General features: G+C 45.5%; 2 protein-coding genes across 3 annotated transcripts; one reads left to right on the top strand and one right to left on the bottom strand.

Annotated features, from left to right (window-relative positions):
* Positions 1–1,141: 1,141 nt before the first annotated feature.
* On the top strand, positions 1,142–7,148 carry LOC123128838 (putative F-box/FBD/LRR-repeat protein At5g56810). Of its 2 annotated transcripts, none has more exons than XM_044548941.1 (5): positions 1,142–1,617; positions 1,725–2,613; positions 2,899–3,040; positions 3,143–3,322; positions 6,434–7,148. In XM_044548941.1, the coding sequence occupies exons 1-3, from the start codon at positions 1,220–1,222 to the stop codon at positions 2,953–2,955; spliced, it is 1,344 nt and encodes a 447-aa protein (XP_044404876.1). In that variant the 5' UTR covers positions 1,142–1,219; the 3' UTR covers positions 2,956–3,040; positions 3,143–3,322; positions 6,434–7,148. The 2 variants fall into 2 exon arrangements, with proteins under 2 accessions (XP_044404876.1, XP_044404875.1); XM_044548940.1 differs by having other exon boundaries at positions 1,143–1,617; positions 3,133–3,322.
* Positions 7,149–8,528: 1,380 nt separating this feature from the next.
* Positions 8,529–12,738, bottom strand: LOC123128839 (RHOMBOID-like protein 12, mitochondrial). Its single transcript, XM_044548942.1, has 9 exons — positions 12,333–12,738; positions 12,079–12,199; positions 11,854–11,949; positions 11,632–11,751; positions 10,489–10,599; positions 10,189–10,218; positions 9,835–9,939; positions 9,697–9,738; positions 8,529–9,035 (listed from the first exon to the last, which is right to left on the bottom strand). Exons 1-9 carry the CDS (start codon positions 12,668–12,670, stop codon positions 8,949–8,951), a joined length of 1,050 nt encoding a protein of 349 aa, XP_044404877.1. The 5' UTR covers positions 12,671–12,738; the 3' UTR covers positions 8,529–8,948.
* Between the last annotated feature and the right edge of the window lie 403 nt (positions 12,739–13,141).

Raw genomic sequence — 13,141 nt, 5'->3', positions numbered from 1 at the left:
CTCGAAGAAATGTCTAATTAAACCTAATCATCATCATTTTTTCAAGGTCATGTTTTCCTTCCAAATATCATCATAGGATAAATGATATCTGAACTAGCATTAATCGCTTGTGGCAATTTTTCTGACCCTCAAAGTCATAAGCATAGGATGTTGTTTCCATCCTTACCAACGAAGAAGCGAATGTGCAAATCCTCTCCACCACCCCTAGTTGTGGCTCAAGGTTCAAATGGAAGTACATAAGTATAGCACTTTCTTGGGATTATTTATGTATTAATTGATTAATTAATTTTTGCCAACACTTTTTTTGACATGTGATCAAAATCAAAAGACCATTATTTTGTTTTTGCCATGTGATCAAAAGCAAAAGACCAAGATTGCTTGACACTTACTCTACAACCTTCCACCCACCCACAAATATTCATGATCACTCGTTGGGAACACCTTTGACCCATCCCCATATGGCCTGATGAGCCCCCTCTAGCAAACCTCTCCCCTCCCGTCCATCTTCCTCTCACGTCCTTGCACGACAAGTTGCCTCTTTCCATGTGTCCATCACTATCTTATTAGTGGTTATCATCGTAGGTTAAGGCCATCCTTCTAAATATTCCTACCCTTAACCCTGACCTAGTGCTCACTGTTGACGCCTGTCGCTCGAGTCCAATCATGCATCCATCAAGGGCATTGCCTCCAGCTCAACATGCCTTTGTAGGCCATAGTACCTCTTATTAGCATGTGTCCTTGCATGCCAATATGGAAAGAAGGGCAAATGATATCGTCACCTCCACGCCGACACCCCCTCTAGCTCGATGCCGTTGGATGAAAGGACAGGTGATAGTTCTTGTCGCGGATAAAAGGATTGCTACTGAACTGGAAAGCTTGAAACCTTTTGTAAACTGCTGTTTGTAGAGGGTAAATATTCAACGAGTAAAAAACTTGGATTTTTTCTCTTGTTGCGGATAATTTAGTGTTTTTCTTATCTCGAGTTGATTGAAAAATATTTGATGTTTCAGTCAATTTGGAGACGACCCTAAGGAGCACCAAGCCAGAGACGGGGATGACATGGTCATCCGTGATGTATTCATCGAGGACGAGCCGGGGACAGAGACGATAGGACCGGCTGCAAAATCACTGATGAAGAGAAGTCCGAGCATTGACCGGATGGAAGGGGTGGGGGAGGGATCCTTGGCATCTAAAAAGGAAGTGGGGAAGGGGTTAGAGGATGGTCTCTCCCCTCCCCTCCCTGCAGCCGCCGCCCGCCCCGCGCGAGCAGGGTCACGGCCGATTAGCGCTGCGTCGAGGCGACGGGTCGAGGCGCGCCGTCGACCCCCATCCCCCGTGCCTGCGACCGCGTCCCAGCCGCCGCCCCTTCTTCCTCTGCTCCGGTGCTCGCCTTCCAACTCCGACGCCAAGGAAGAGAGGGCTTCCCGTCGGCCGCTCGCTCGTAGCCTGTACCCGTCCAGCGCGCGTGGAGAGGGAAGTTGGCGAGGGTTTCGTCGGCGGGCACGCGGCGGGCGGAGGACTTCGGATCTGCCAGCACCCAGTAACGGAGTCCTCCTCCTGCTCTCCCTCTTCCCCGCGGCTGCCGGCGACGGGCGCTTCCGACTGTCACGAATCGATGTGATTTCCCGTCTCTTTATCCCTTTAGAGAAAACTACATGGTTCCCTGATTTGGTGATGCCACATTCGGCTGCGCTTGGTTTGCTAATTTCTCTCTGCTCCCGCAGTGCCCGCCACCTGTTCGACGGAATGCTCGAGATGGCTGCGGCGAGTGACAGTGACCCTTTTGGAGACCTCCCTGACGAGCTTCTATGGCGTGTGCTGTCCTTCCTGTCGGTGGAGGATGCCCTGCAGACCTGTGTGCTCAACACCCGATGGCGCGATCTCTGGAGGCGCTTGACCAGTTTGTTGTTCGTCTTTAATGGGCCAACATTTCCGCGATACAACCGTTTCAAACAGTTGGTGAAGCTGGTCATCTGTCTCCGTGGGGACTCGCCTCTCATCAGGTGCGAGATCGATGCCTGTCCTGACGATGAGCCTGAGAACACGTTCACAAACACCAGGCTGTTGATTGACTACGCTCTGGCATGCAAAGCTGAGGAACTCGTAGTAAGAGCAGCTCACATTCAGTACGCCCTACCAGTGTTTGATGTGCCTCTGAGTCTCATTTCCCAACACTTGAAGACCCTGCACCTTGAAGGGGTCAACCTCAACCACTCTGCTTTGAAGTTCTCAGGCTGCCTGGTGTTAGAGGATCTAAGGATTCAACTTTGCAACATTCGTGCATGTGAGATATCATCCATGTCACTAAAGCGCCTGTGCATAGCCGACTACTGTTCTCTACCTGACATTGTGCGCCTTCGGATTTGTGCCCCGGGTCTTATCTCACTTCAGCTAGAGGATTTTGAAGGCCTGACACCTTTCCTTGAAAACATGCCATTGCTAGAAACAGCCCATGTTAACCTTGAAGATGGATGCCATGATCACTGTCGCAGTAATCAGGGGGTTTGTGATAATATTGTCTGTGGTTGTCATGCTTATCCTGTCAAGGAGGGGGTGCTTCTCAATGGTTTGTCCAATGCTGCCAAGTTGGACTTGATAGCTTTACCTAAAATGGTACGCTTTCACTTACTGCCGTTTCTATTCTTGTTATTTGTCACCTGAAAGTTTCTCTTTTAGTTTTTCTATCCATTGTTAGAACTGCAGATAAGCAAATTGTTTATTTTCATTATCGCATTTTGGTACTTTATCTTCCTCTAATGCATCTCAAATCGATGGCTAATAACATAGTGTCTTGGTTGGATAAAATATGACATTGCAGGTTGTTATAGCACATATTATTTGATCTTCTAGAGTCTGAATTTATTTTTATTCTTTGCAATTTGTCCCGTTTCTGTACAGATGGGATTTGAAATGGTGCCCCGTCTTTGGCAAATTAAAGACTCTGTTACTCAATGAGTGGTTTACAACTGTTGACCTTGTTTGCATTCTCCGACACTCTCCAGTTCTTGAGATACTCACTCTTCAGCTTGATAACACCGAGGTATATGTTGTATAGATAGCGATGTTGCTGTATTTTTTAAGGTGTTATTGTGGATGTTGTATTTGTCTTTACTAATTGCTCTTATCTGATAGAATATTGTAGGAGCAACAGGAGCCCAAGAAACAATAACACAATCATTTTTGTGTGAACGCCTAAAGTTCGTTTATATTGAATGTGAAAAGGTTGATGAGGGAGTTCGTTCAATCTTGAGTATCTTAAGTACATGCGGCATACTTCGTGAGCAAATTAGCATCAAGGAGGATCCACGTTTGGACTCAGATTGTAAGTTAGCTTTGTCCATATCTAGTATTCATTGCCAATTAGAATGTATGACAGCCCTTCCTACTTGTTCTACCATGTCTGCTATAATTACATATCAATTAGAGTATCTCCACAGCAGACCAAAAAACAGTCTTAGCCTATTAGGTGTGGAGAGAGAAGGTTTTTGGTCTCCAGAAAATTTTCCGCTTTGCAGTAGACCAAAAACTGGAGACCAAAAATTTCAAATTTACTTCCGCCACACATATTTGTGCATATGCAATGTTGTAAATAATATCAAACTCATTTCAAATTAATCCGAAACAAATAAAGGACAAATAGTACTACGTCCGTCCCAAATTATAAGACATTTTGTTAGGCTATTTTAGCCTACCAAAACTTCTTATAATTTGGGACAGAGGAAGTACTTTATTACATAGTTCATCAGACCACAATCCCAAATTCAACACACTTATTCATCAAACATAACACAAAACATAGAAGTAAAAGTGTAGAACTAGTGGTCTTGTTGCCCATTCCATGTTCACCACTCCTCGATGAGATCTTGTTAAAGACGTTGATGGGTATCCGCATCTCGAATTTCTTGATGACCTTGAAGAAACTGTCGGATGTGGTTTTCCCTTCTAGGTGGATGCACTACCCTTCCTGTTAAGTCATAGAAGGAGTAATCCAAATCTTGGCCACACTCATGCTCAATGATCGTGCCGTGCAAGATCATGGCGGCAGTCATGATGTACTAAAGGATTTCTTGCTCCAAAAACCGAGCCGGTCCTTGCAAATTAGCAAACTGGGCTTGCAAAATCCCAAATGTCCTCTCCACATCCTTCCTAGCATCTGCTTGAGCACATGGAAACCAAGTTGTTTCTTACCTTGGGGGCTGGGAAATGGCATCACAAAGGTTGCCCACTTTAGGTATATCCCACCTGCTAGGTAGTACCCCTTGTATGTGTGGTCATCTGCTTGAAACTCCACCGGTGGTGATTCCTCATTGGATAACAGTGCAAATAGTGTTGATCGGTGGAGCACATTGATGTCATTGCAAGCTCTAGGCATCCAAACCATGTCTCCTGATCTACAATGGCTTCAAGAATGGTGGTATCCTTCGCATGGCATTTGAGCTGCAGGGCAGTTCTTCCACCTCCAGTGCGTGCAACCAACTAAGCTGAGCATACCTGGAACCCCCCATCCCCATGCTTTGTTCATCTCCAAAAGCCGAGTGTTCCAGAGCATTGGGTGCTCTCAAATACTGTGGCCTAAACACTTGAACCACCGCCTTAGCAAATCGCTTCACACACTTGATGGAAGTGCTCTCTCCCATTGCCAGGTGATCATCAATCTAATATGCAGGAATGCCATATGCCATCATGCGCAATGCCAAAGTCATCTTCTGGATAGTGTTGTGTCTAAGATCTCAGGCACAATTCCTCCTCTGCACGAAGAATCGATCATGCCCTTTGACGGTGTCGGCAACATGAAGGAACAAGTTCGGAGCCATTCTTAGTCGGCGTCAAAAGTGTTGTGTCCAAGATCTCTAGCACAATTCCCCCTCTGCTCGAAGAATTGGTCATGCTCTTTGACAGAGTTGGCAATGTGTAGGAGCCATTTTGGATCGGTGTTGAAAGTTTCGCTCTGTATGCACCGGATTTGCACTCTTGACAATGGAACCGCCATGCTTTGGCCTCTTGTTCTTCTCCATGCCGATCAACGTGGTCATGGCAATTTAATCATCTTCATCCCACTCATATTCCTCTTTGAAGGAGGAATCATCATACGGGGAGGATTCATGCTCACAATGTATGACAAGAAAAGGCAAGAAAAGTTAACTTAGAGAACTTCCATCGAACACTTTGTGGGCACCGAGCTCGAGTTTGGCTAAGAACTTCCATCGAACACTTTGTGGGCACCGAGCTCATGTTCGGTCGATGTAGCTCGTTGGGCGGCATAGTAAAGGCGTCAGGATGGACCCAGGGGTCGGAGGGGAGCCGGGGGATGCAACCAACTTCGGCGGCGGCGTGCCGCCTTGTATCGAGAGCTCGATATGGAGTGGCGGCTCGGCGCTGGTCACCCGGCCGATAATCGACCTCGCAGGCGACGACGAGCATATCATCCATCGGCGGGGCAGGAAAACGGTCGAAATGGACGACTTCGGGCGGTGGTGTGTGGAGCTTCTGTGGCGGCTGCGGGGGTCATGGCGGTTGTCTCCAACAGAAGGAATGGGTGTCAGGGCTCGGCGTGGCCGATAGAGTGGCGGCGGCGGCGAGAATCGGCGGCAGCGAGATGGGGAGGGGCAGCGGTGATGAAATTTCAGGTTGGGGTTCCCGTCACAGTGTTTTGCGTTTTTTGGTCTGTCGCTAGTGGATTGGTATATTTACCAATTCGATAGCAATTTTTAGGCTATAGCCTATTTTTTTTTTTGGTCGCCATGCAGGTTTTGGTCTGCTGTTGGAGTCTTTTTTTGGCCTCAAAGACCATAAAATCCTGTTTTTTTTTTGTTTCAGCTACCTTTTTTGGTCTGCTATTGGGGATGTTTTTAGAATTTATGGCACACCCTCCAAATCCATTCATATTTTGTATTCATTATCCTTCAGTATAAATTGTATCTGCATGCTGATGGAGTTTAGAGTGGCTGTTATATTTCAACGTTGTTTATTATCCATGCAAAATCATTTTTTATTATCTTCTGTTTTTTTCAGTTCAAAAAATTATCTAATCCTTTTACTGTAGTGTGTGATGAAAATAGTAGCTGGTCTCATCTTGAAATTCAGTTTAGGTCTTCTCTCGTATTCCATTGGTAGAATACATATCACTAAGAATTCAGTTTAGGCCTTTGCCTCACTGTATTTACTGTTGTTCAAGGATGTTGTCAGTTTGATTAACAGAGAGTGAAAGTCAAATTGCATGTCTTCCACACTTGTTTAATCCTCAAGCAGTCCTGACTCCCGAGGCCTCTCTGAAAGGTCATATTTGTGTTGGTGTTTTGCTCTTGTAAGGCTAACTCTTCTGTTAACAACTACAGAAATTTGGTCAGGCTGCAGTATAGTTCCTCTACATCAAACTGCTACCCAGGATATTTGAAGTTCCCTTCTATGTTTCTGACTTGCCTTGTTTGTGCAGATTCATCCGCTGATAGTGACTCCAGTGATAGTGACTAAGATGTGTGGTCAGTCATGTTGTTCATCTGAAGACTTCTGTTTCTCTAAAGAATCTGCAATGGCGGCCATGTGTTCGCTGTTAGGCTGTAACCGTGAAGTTCTGTTTCTGCTTCCCATCTTTGGTCTCTGCCGGAATTCTGTCTTTATGGTTTGTTTGGTGCAACTCCAAGACGTTCCACTTTGTCCTGGAATCTAAATGATGGTTACAACATTGCTATGTTTCTATAATCTGTCGGGAATCTGAATGACGGTTACATACATATTTTGTACTCCTGGCAGATTCCTTTTCCCCGTGTGTCATCAATATACACCGGAATTGCAGATGCATCTCTTATGTCCCTGTGCGTCATCGATGTACACCGGAATTGTACATGCATCAGAAATCCTGGGTGTCCATGTGCGCTAATCCTGGGTAAGGTAGCGACGTAAGTTTCCTCTTGATATGTTGATGATTGTGGGAACATCAGTGTCATTTTGATCTGAAGAAATAGTCATGTTGCTGCTTGAGTGTCACCTCAGAAAGAGTCGATGTCAATTAGAGTACATGTTCATTCCGTTTCATATTGGTCCCTTTTTTTTGCGAACAATTTCAACCTTCCTGTCTTGGAAGCCAGGAAGGTCGTTCTGTACCTCTTGCTTTTGTCTAGTCTGAAAGTAACTGTATTTCTTCTGATTCTTGTCATCTTGTGTTGAGTATGATGGTTTCTAAGTCTCTGCATATACGGCTTCTGAATTTGCATATAAGATTTGATATCTACAGATATACAAGGGTAAAATCGGTCAACCAGATGATACTATAGAATTGTTTGAACATTCCGGCATATCCTAATTAAGTATGTCAACTGGATGCTAAACATTGTGGCCTTGCATTTTTTATTTTTAGAAAAAGAAGCATTGTAGCAAGCAAAATAAAATAAAAATAGTGGGAATCATGTATCTAGATGTTGGGGAATGGATTCAGTGCAAAGCAATATAACAGGAATTTCACAGTGTAACTATCCTCTCCTCTTTTACTCCTTATAAACGGTCTCAAGGAATAGCATATCAGGGAAAGATTGCCTGGCCAACTAATTCACTAGGTTTGGCTACATTATCTGGCCAGTCAATGCACTAGGTTTTGTGTGCATATTGCTGCAGCACTGCAGAGTTTCTGATTAGTAAAATTTTGCATGCTGCAGAGCATGATAGCTTCATCCCTCTGAAATGCTGAACCTGTACTGGAGCAGTTTGAAGTTGAGACTCATGCATTGGACCGCCAATACTAGCAAAGCTTAACAGCGTATGGACATGTTCACTCCCCAACCACTGAAACTTGTAGAGCGATCTTGACAAACATCACGTCGGAATAAAATGTCGAGGCCAGTTGGAGTAATTAATTCACTAGGTGTGCTGTGTAACATTGCAGAGAGAGCGACTTGACTCTTGACTGAAGACATTTTTCAAGATGCAGAGCATGGTAGGCCTTGAACTTCATCCCTCTGAAACAGTGATGAACTGTCACAAGAGCAGTCTAGACTCTGCTTGCAAGGTGACACAATCACACAAGAAAATTCACTGGTACTTGAATCGCGTGGCACAAGGTCTCGCCGCCTGAAACGGTCGGTGCTCCTCTGCTTCCGAGCGCCATGGATCAGCGGCGTGCTCGCCTAGTTGCCTTCCCCGTCTTCTTCCTATGTTCGACGAAATGCATCTATTGGAACTGGGGAGGAGGAAGGAAAGCGTTTGAAAACTCAACGCTGATTTGTGTATGACTCCAGATCCCGCCTGCTTCTGCTGTGTCGGTGCGAGTGCGGTGTTTCTACTCTGGCACAACCTCCTTGTTCATCAGGATCATCCGGAGCGTGTGCGTGCTCTATGGCAGGCGTGAGTGAGGTGGAGGCCTGCTCCTGCTCGCCGCTATGTTTTTTAACGGCAGTTGGTTCATGGGTTTATGTTATCGGTAACGGAGACTGTTCGTGTCATATATGCATATTTTGTAGATCATCGATATATTCTGGTAACTGTCCTGGAAAATGACGCAAATTTGGTCACAGTGCATCCATCCGCTACCCACAACCTTTTCGAAAAAAATCCGTTACCCACAAGAGGCATCAAGAGTTAGCCTCGTGCTCATTGATGCATTTGCAAAACACACACCACGTGGGTGAGTAGCAACAGCAGCAAGGCCTGATGCTAGCTACAGGTATCAGGATAACATGAGATACAAGTACATCCATGCGACACGCAGGGTCGCACACAAAATATCAGCGCATCACCGTCGCAACCGGCCTAGTAACTGCTGCAATGATGTTATCTAGACTTTGTTTAAATATTTCTACATCAGAAACTTGGATAATAAGCGGCATGGTCCACGAGTCGGCCCTCAGACCGTTGATAGTAGTCGCATAACAGCAAATTTCAATCTAAGAAGTGGCCACCAGGGTGGAAGCAAGCAGGCCCTTGGATTTGCTGCATGTGAGTATGAGTAAACTGCATGATCAGATCCAGCCCTTGATTTTTGCAAAGGCAACCGCCGCGACTAGGGCACCTCCCAGATGAGAAGAGCCTGACACGCGACTCCCACCCTACAAAAATGAACGGGTGAAAGTTAGTTCTATTCTAGATCAGAAAAGGCATGAAGAATTAATGCTTATCAAAACATGAATTGTACTTGGGTACCAGATCATCAACGACAATAGTTTGACTAATATGCAGAAATGAGAGGTTGAAGACATATACACATCTTTAACTTTAAGGAATGGTGTAGTTTGACATGGCTTGACTAGCATATTAAATGGTTGATGCTGTCAGGCGAGACATCGACTTGAAGTAGATGCATTGCACTAAAAAGTAGACGCAATGATCACCAAAAAGGTGCAAACATTAGAAGAACAAACAGGGATAAGTACAACCAGCCTCCCTAGGTGTGAATATTGAGCTATATTTCCAACCCCAGGTCGATTAAAGACCAGGAGTTCTATATACTGTATGGTTCGTGTGGTTAAGCACCACACCCGTGCATTTCACAAATTTTCAATATATGAGTAACAATACATGAAAGTAGCAGTGACACTACCCGCAAAAAAAAGTAGCAGTGACATTGTCAAAAATCATGGCCAATGAACATAAGCAACTGTGGCACAAATCACATTCATTTATTACTAGATTTGTTTGGTACCTGGATTTAGCAGAGAACAAATATATAAAGAAAACCAAATAGATTGTAGATGAAAGTTAGATAAATACCTTCTTGACCCTCCACAAATCAGCACCAATCAAACCAACTCCCTGAAATAAGTAAAGTCAGAGAAATTATGTCCTCACTACCTAGCACACCCACATGTTTATCAGATTTCCTTTCAATAAAAACAAAAATCTTCTCACCACTAATGCAGCTGGAACCGGAATGAAAAGGTGCAAGTATAGTAGCTTCGTCGGATGCAGAAATATCTCAAGAAGAATAATTGCATTAACTGCAGCACTTGCACCCTGAGTGACATGAAAGGATCATATTTAGTGTGTAACAACCGACACCTTCAGTACACATTCACTAATGGTGTCCATTGCATCGCCTCTGATCACCAAAATTTTCATCCAAATATTTTTTCTTGGTGTACGGTGACAAATAGTTGGTTGATTGGGGCAAATTTCACTGTAATATATGATGTACTCCCTCCGTAAACGCTCTTATATTAGTTTACAGTGGGAGTAGTTACTATAAGACAGGAAATCACTTACAAGACAGGGAGTTTTCCATCCTCCAAAAACCTGCAAGAGAAGCATTACTTATTAGATTAGGAAGATTATCGTGCAGCTTAAAAAAAGGATCTTGATCCCAGAAGTTTTGCTGGCATCAAGTAGCTAGCATGGGCAGCAAAGTGACTGAATACCAGTCTTCTCACATGAAAGTAACAGGAAAAAATATGTACTAAATCAGAGATAATATAATCGTATCATAGGATTTTATTTGATAATCAGAACTAATTGATGCTCAGGATTTGGAATCCAGTTCACTGATGTATAAAGTAAACATATTACCTCTTTTCGTGGAGCTAGAAAAATCTTTTCTGCCAGGTAGAATACAGACCCAGTAAGTGCTCCAGTAACGTACAGTTGGAAAAGAAAACCAGGACCAAACGTGCGGGCAATCTAATGCACAAAAGAAAAGAAAAAGAAATTCAACATGAGCAAGGAAGGTAATACTTTGTCATCACAGAAACATATCAAATGATAGTACTCCCTCCGTTCGTTTTTATAAGGCGTTTCAGACAGCTGAGTTTGAACTGTTTAGTACACTGTCTGAATTTACTAAAACGTCTTATATAAGTGAACAGAGGGAGTACTGATAATAAACCACAAGGTTGGTGATAAAGTATCATTGCTCTTTGTTAATCCTAAGGAAGGAATCCGGTTCAAGTTACGAAAAGTCAGTCTACATCCATATGAGCAACAAGTAATATGGATTGGAGGGAGTAGATAAAAAGCATGGTAGAGCCAATTCACTCCTATCAAACATGATATTATTTCTTGAACACGGTCGTATGATTTCAGCATCTCTTTAATTAGGAACAAGTGAGTGGTACTGCACACTTGCTTGGAATGTAGATCACATATTTCGAGTCCAACAAAAAGAACTTTCCAAATGCATATACTACCGCAGCAACTCCTAGATCATGCGTAATGTTGGTCTGAGTGCCAATACAGGAGAGATAACAAATACTCCCTCCATCCGGAAATACCTGTCATCAAAATGGATAAAAGGGGATGTATCTAGATGTATTTTAGTTCTAGATACATCTTTTTTTATCCATTTTGATGACAAGTATTTTCGGACGGAGGGAGTACTTAAATACAGGAAAGCCAATTCACTCCTTTTTCAGATAAAGGAAGCTTTATTGATCTTAGACAAGTACATGAACCAAAGTAAATGCAAGTGAACTTCTACATTTAACTGCTACTACCTCCGTACCTAAATATAAGACATCTTATATTTAGGTACAGAGGGAGTACAATTGAACCAAGACCACTCCACTCCCGGTTGAGAGATCGCGACGCTAATTCAGTAATCAGTCCTATCAACCAAATTTATGCAATTTCAGCCTGACAAACAAATATGTGTTCCATTTCTGCATCGTCAACAGAACAGAAGAGATGATAGTGTGACAAGAGTGAGTGTCTTACGCTCGAGCCGAAGAAGTAGAGGCCGACCATGTTGTTGAAGAGGTGCTTAAGGTTCATGTGGCTGAAAGAACTGGTGAGCATCGTGTGCAAACGTCCACTCGTGAAATTGTCCAGCGAGGTCTGCTCATCAACAAAAACCATCAGGTCATATATAGACTCATAGTACCACAGTCTTCAGTCCAGACCACCACATTAGAAATTAACTACCAACCAAGCACCAACCATGAAATGTTTCCTCATGAACATGGGATCCACGTTGCTGGAGGCGGTCGTGAGCAGCGTGTGCAGCCGCCCGCCGAAGTACATGTCCAGCCAAACCTGCTCGTCCGTGTCCACAGAATCATCAGGTGACAGTGTCATAGTGGATTAGTGAAATCATGGCCAGCACTTGCGAGATCAAAGCAAAAGAAGTCACTTGGGTAACCATCAGGTCACCAAGACACTGACCATGTGAGGATCCGTGATGAACCTGGGATAGGCGAGCACGCGCCAGAGCATGAAGACGGACAAGTTGGCGCCGATGAGCGCGCCCACCATGTCATCAGCCGCGGCCGATGTCCAGAGCGCCCTAGGGAAGGGAGGAAGGGGACGCCAGAGTAGAAGCTGTGAGTAGACGATCAAAAAAGGCACCAACTTTCTTCTCTTCTCCCCGGGCGGAGACGGAGCAAGGACGTACGGTACGGTACGGACCGAAACCTTACCAGGGCGCCACGGCGTGGAGCAATGCCGACGACGGAAGGGGCCAGCCCGAGGTGGCCCGGCCTCGCTGCGGAGCGGAGATCTCGAGGCCGGGGGACCCAGCGCCGCGCGCGGCCGGCACGACGGCCGCGGCGCTCGTCGGCAGGAGCGAGCCGGACGGGGAGCGGGGGCCGGGTGCGGGCGGGGAGGGGGAGGCCGGTGCCGCGGGCGGGGAGGAGGAGCCGAGGAAGCGGCAGCGGGGGATGGGCGGCGGGACGGCACGGCGGAGGGCTTGCCGCGCGAGGAGGGGGAGGGGCTGCAAAAGGAGGAGCCTTCTCCCCTGCAGCTGCAGGGCCGCCATTCTGTTCCGCCGCCTAGCTTCCACGCCAAGCTCGGGCCGCTGTCCCCGGACGGACCCGCCCCTGGGTTTTGATTTGGTGGAGTGGAGTTTGGGAAACGGATTTCCTCGCAGGACAAAATTACACATTTGTTTTTTCAAGCCTCTGGCGCTATGAATTGGTCTCATAGCTCGAGAAACACTACAATACCATCTTTATACATGGAATACATAACACTCTACGGTATCTTTACGGCCCCTCGACGGTGGAGCGCCTTGGTGCCGCCGCACTTTTGTGGAAAACCCCTCATTTTTCACGGAAACAACCCGCACTCCCCTGGTCCACACGCCCTGCCACCCGATCCACCGTCCACGCATCCTACATCGTCGTTGCCGGGCCCGCCGTCGTGGAATCCAGTGAGAATCCATTTAAAGTTGCATGCAGGCGGTTCCCAACATACTGTGCGGACACAGCTTCTTTCTCGTTCCATGCCC

The sequence above is a fragment of the Triticum aestivum genome, chromosome 6A, assembly GCF_018294505.1.
Source record: "Triticum aestivum cultivar Chinese Spring chromosome 6A, IWGSC CS RefSeq v2.1, whole genome shotgun sequence".
NCBI lineage: Eukaryota > Viridiplantae > Streptophyta > Magnoliopsida > Poales > Poaceae > Triticum > Triticum aestivum.
The sequence above is the reverse complement of the archived record's forward strand: the minus strand, read 5'-3'. Positions and strand labels throughout refer to the sequence as shown.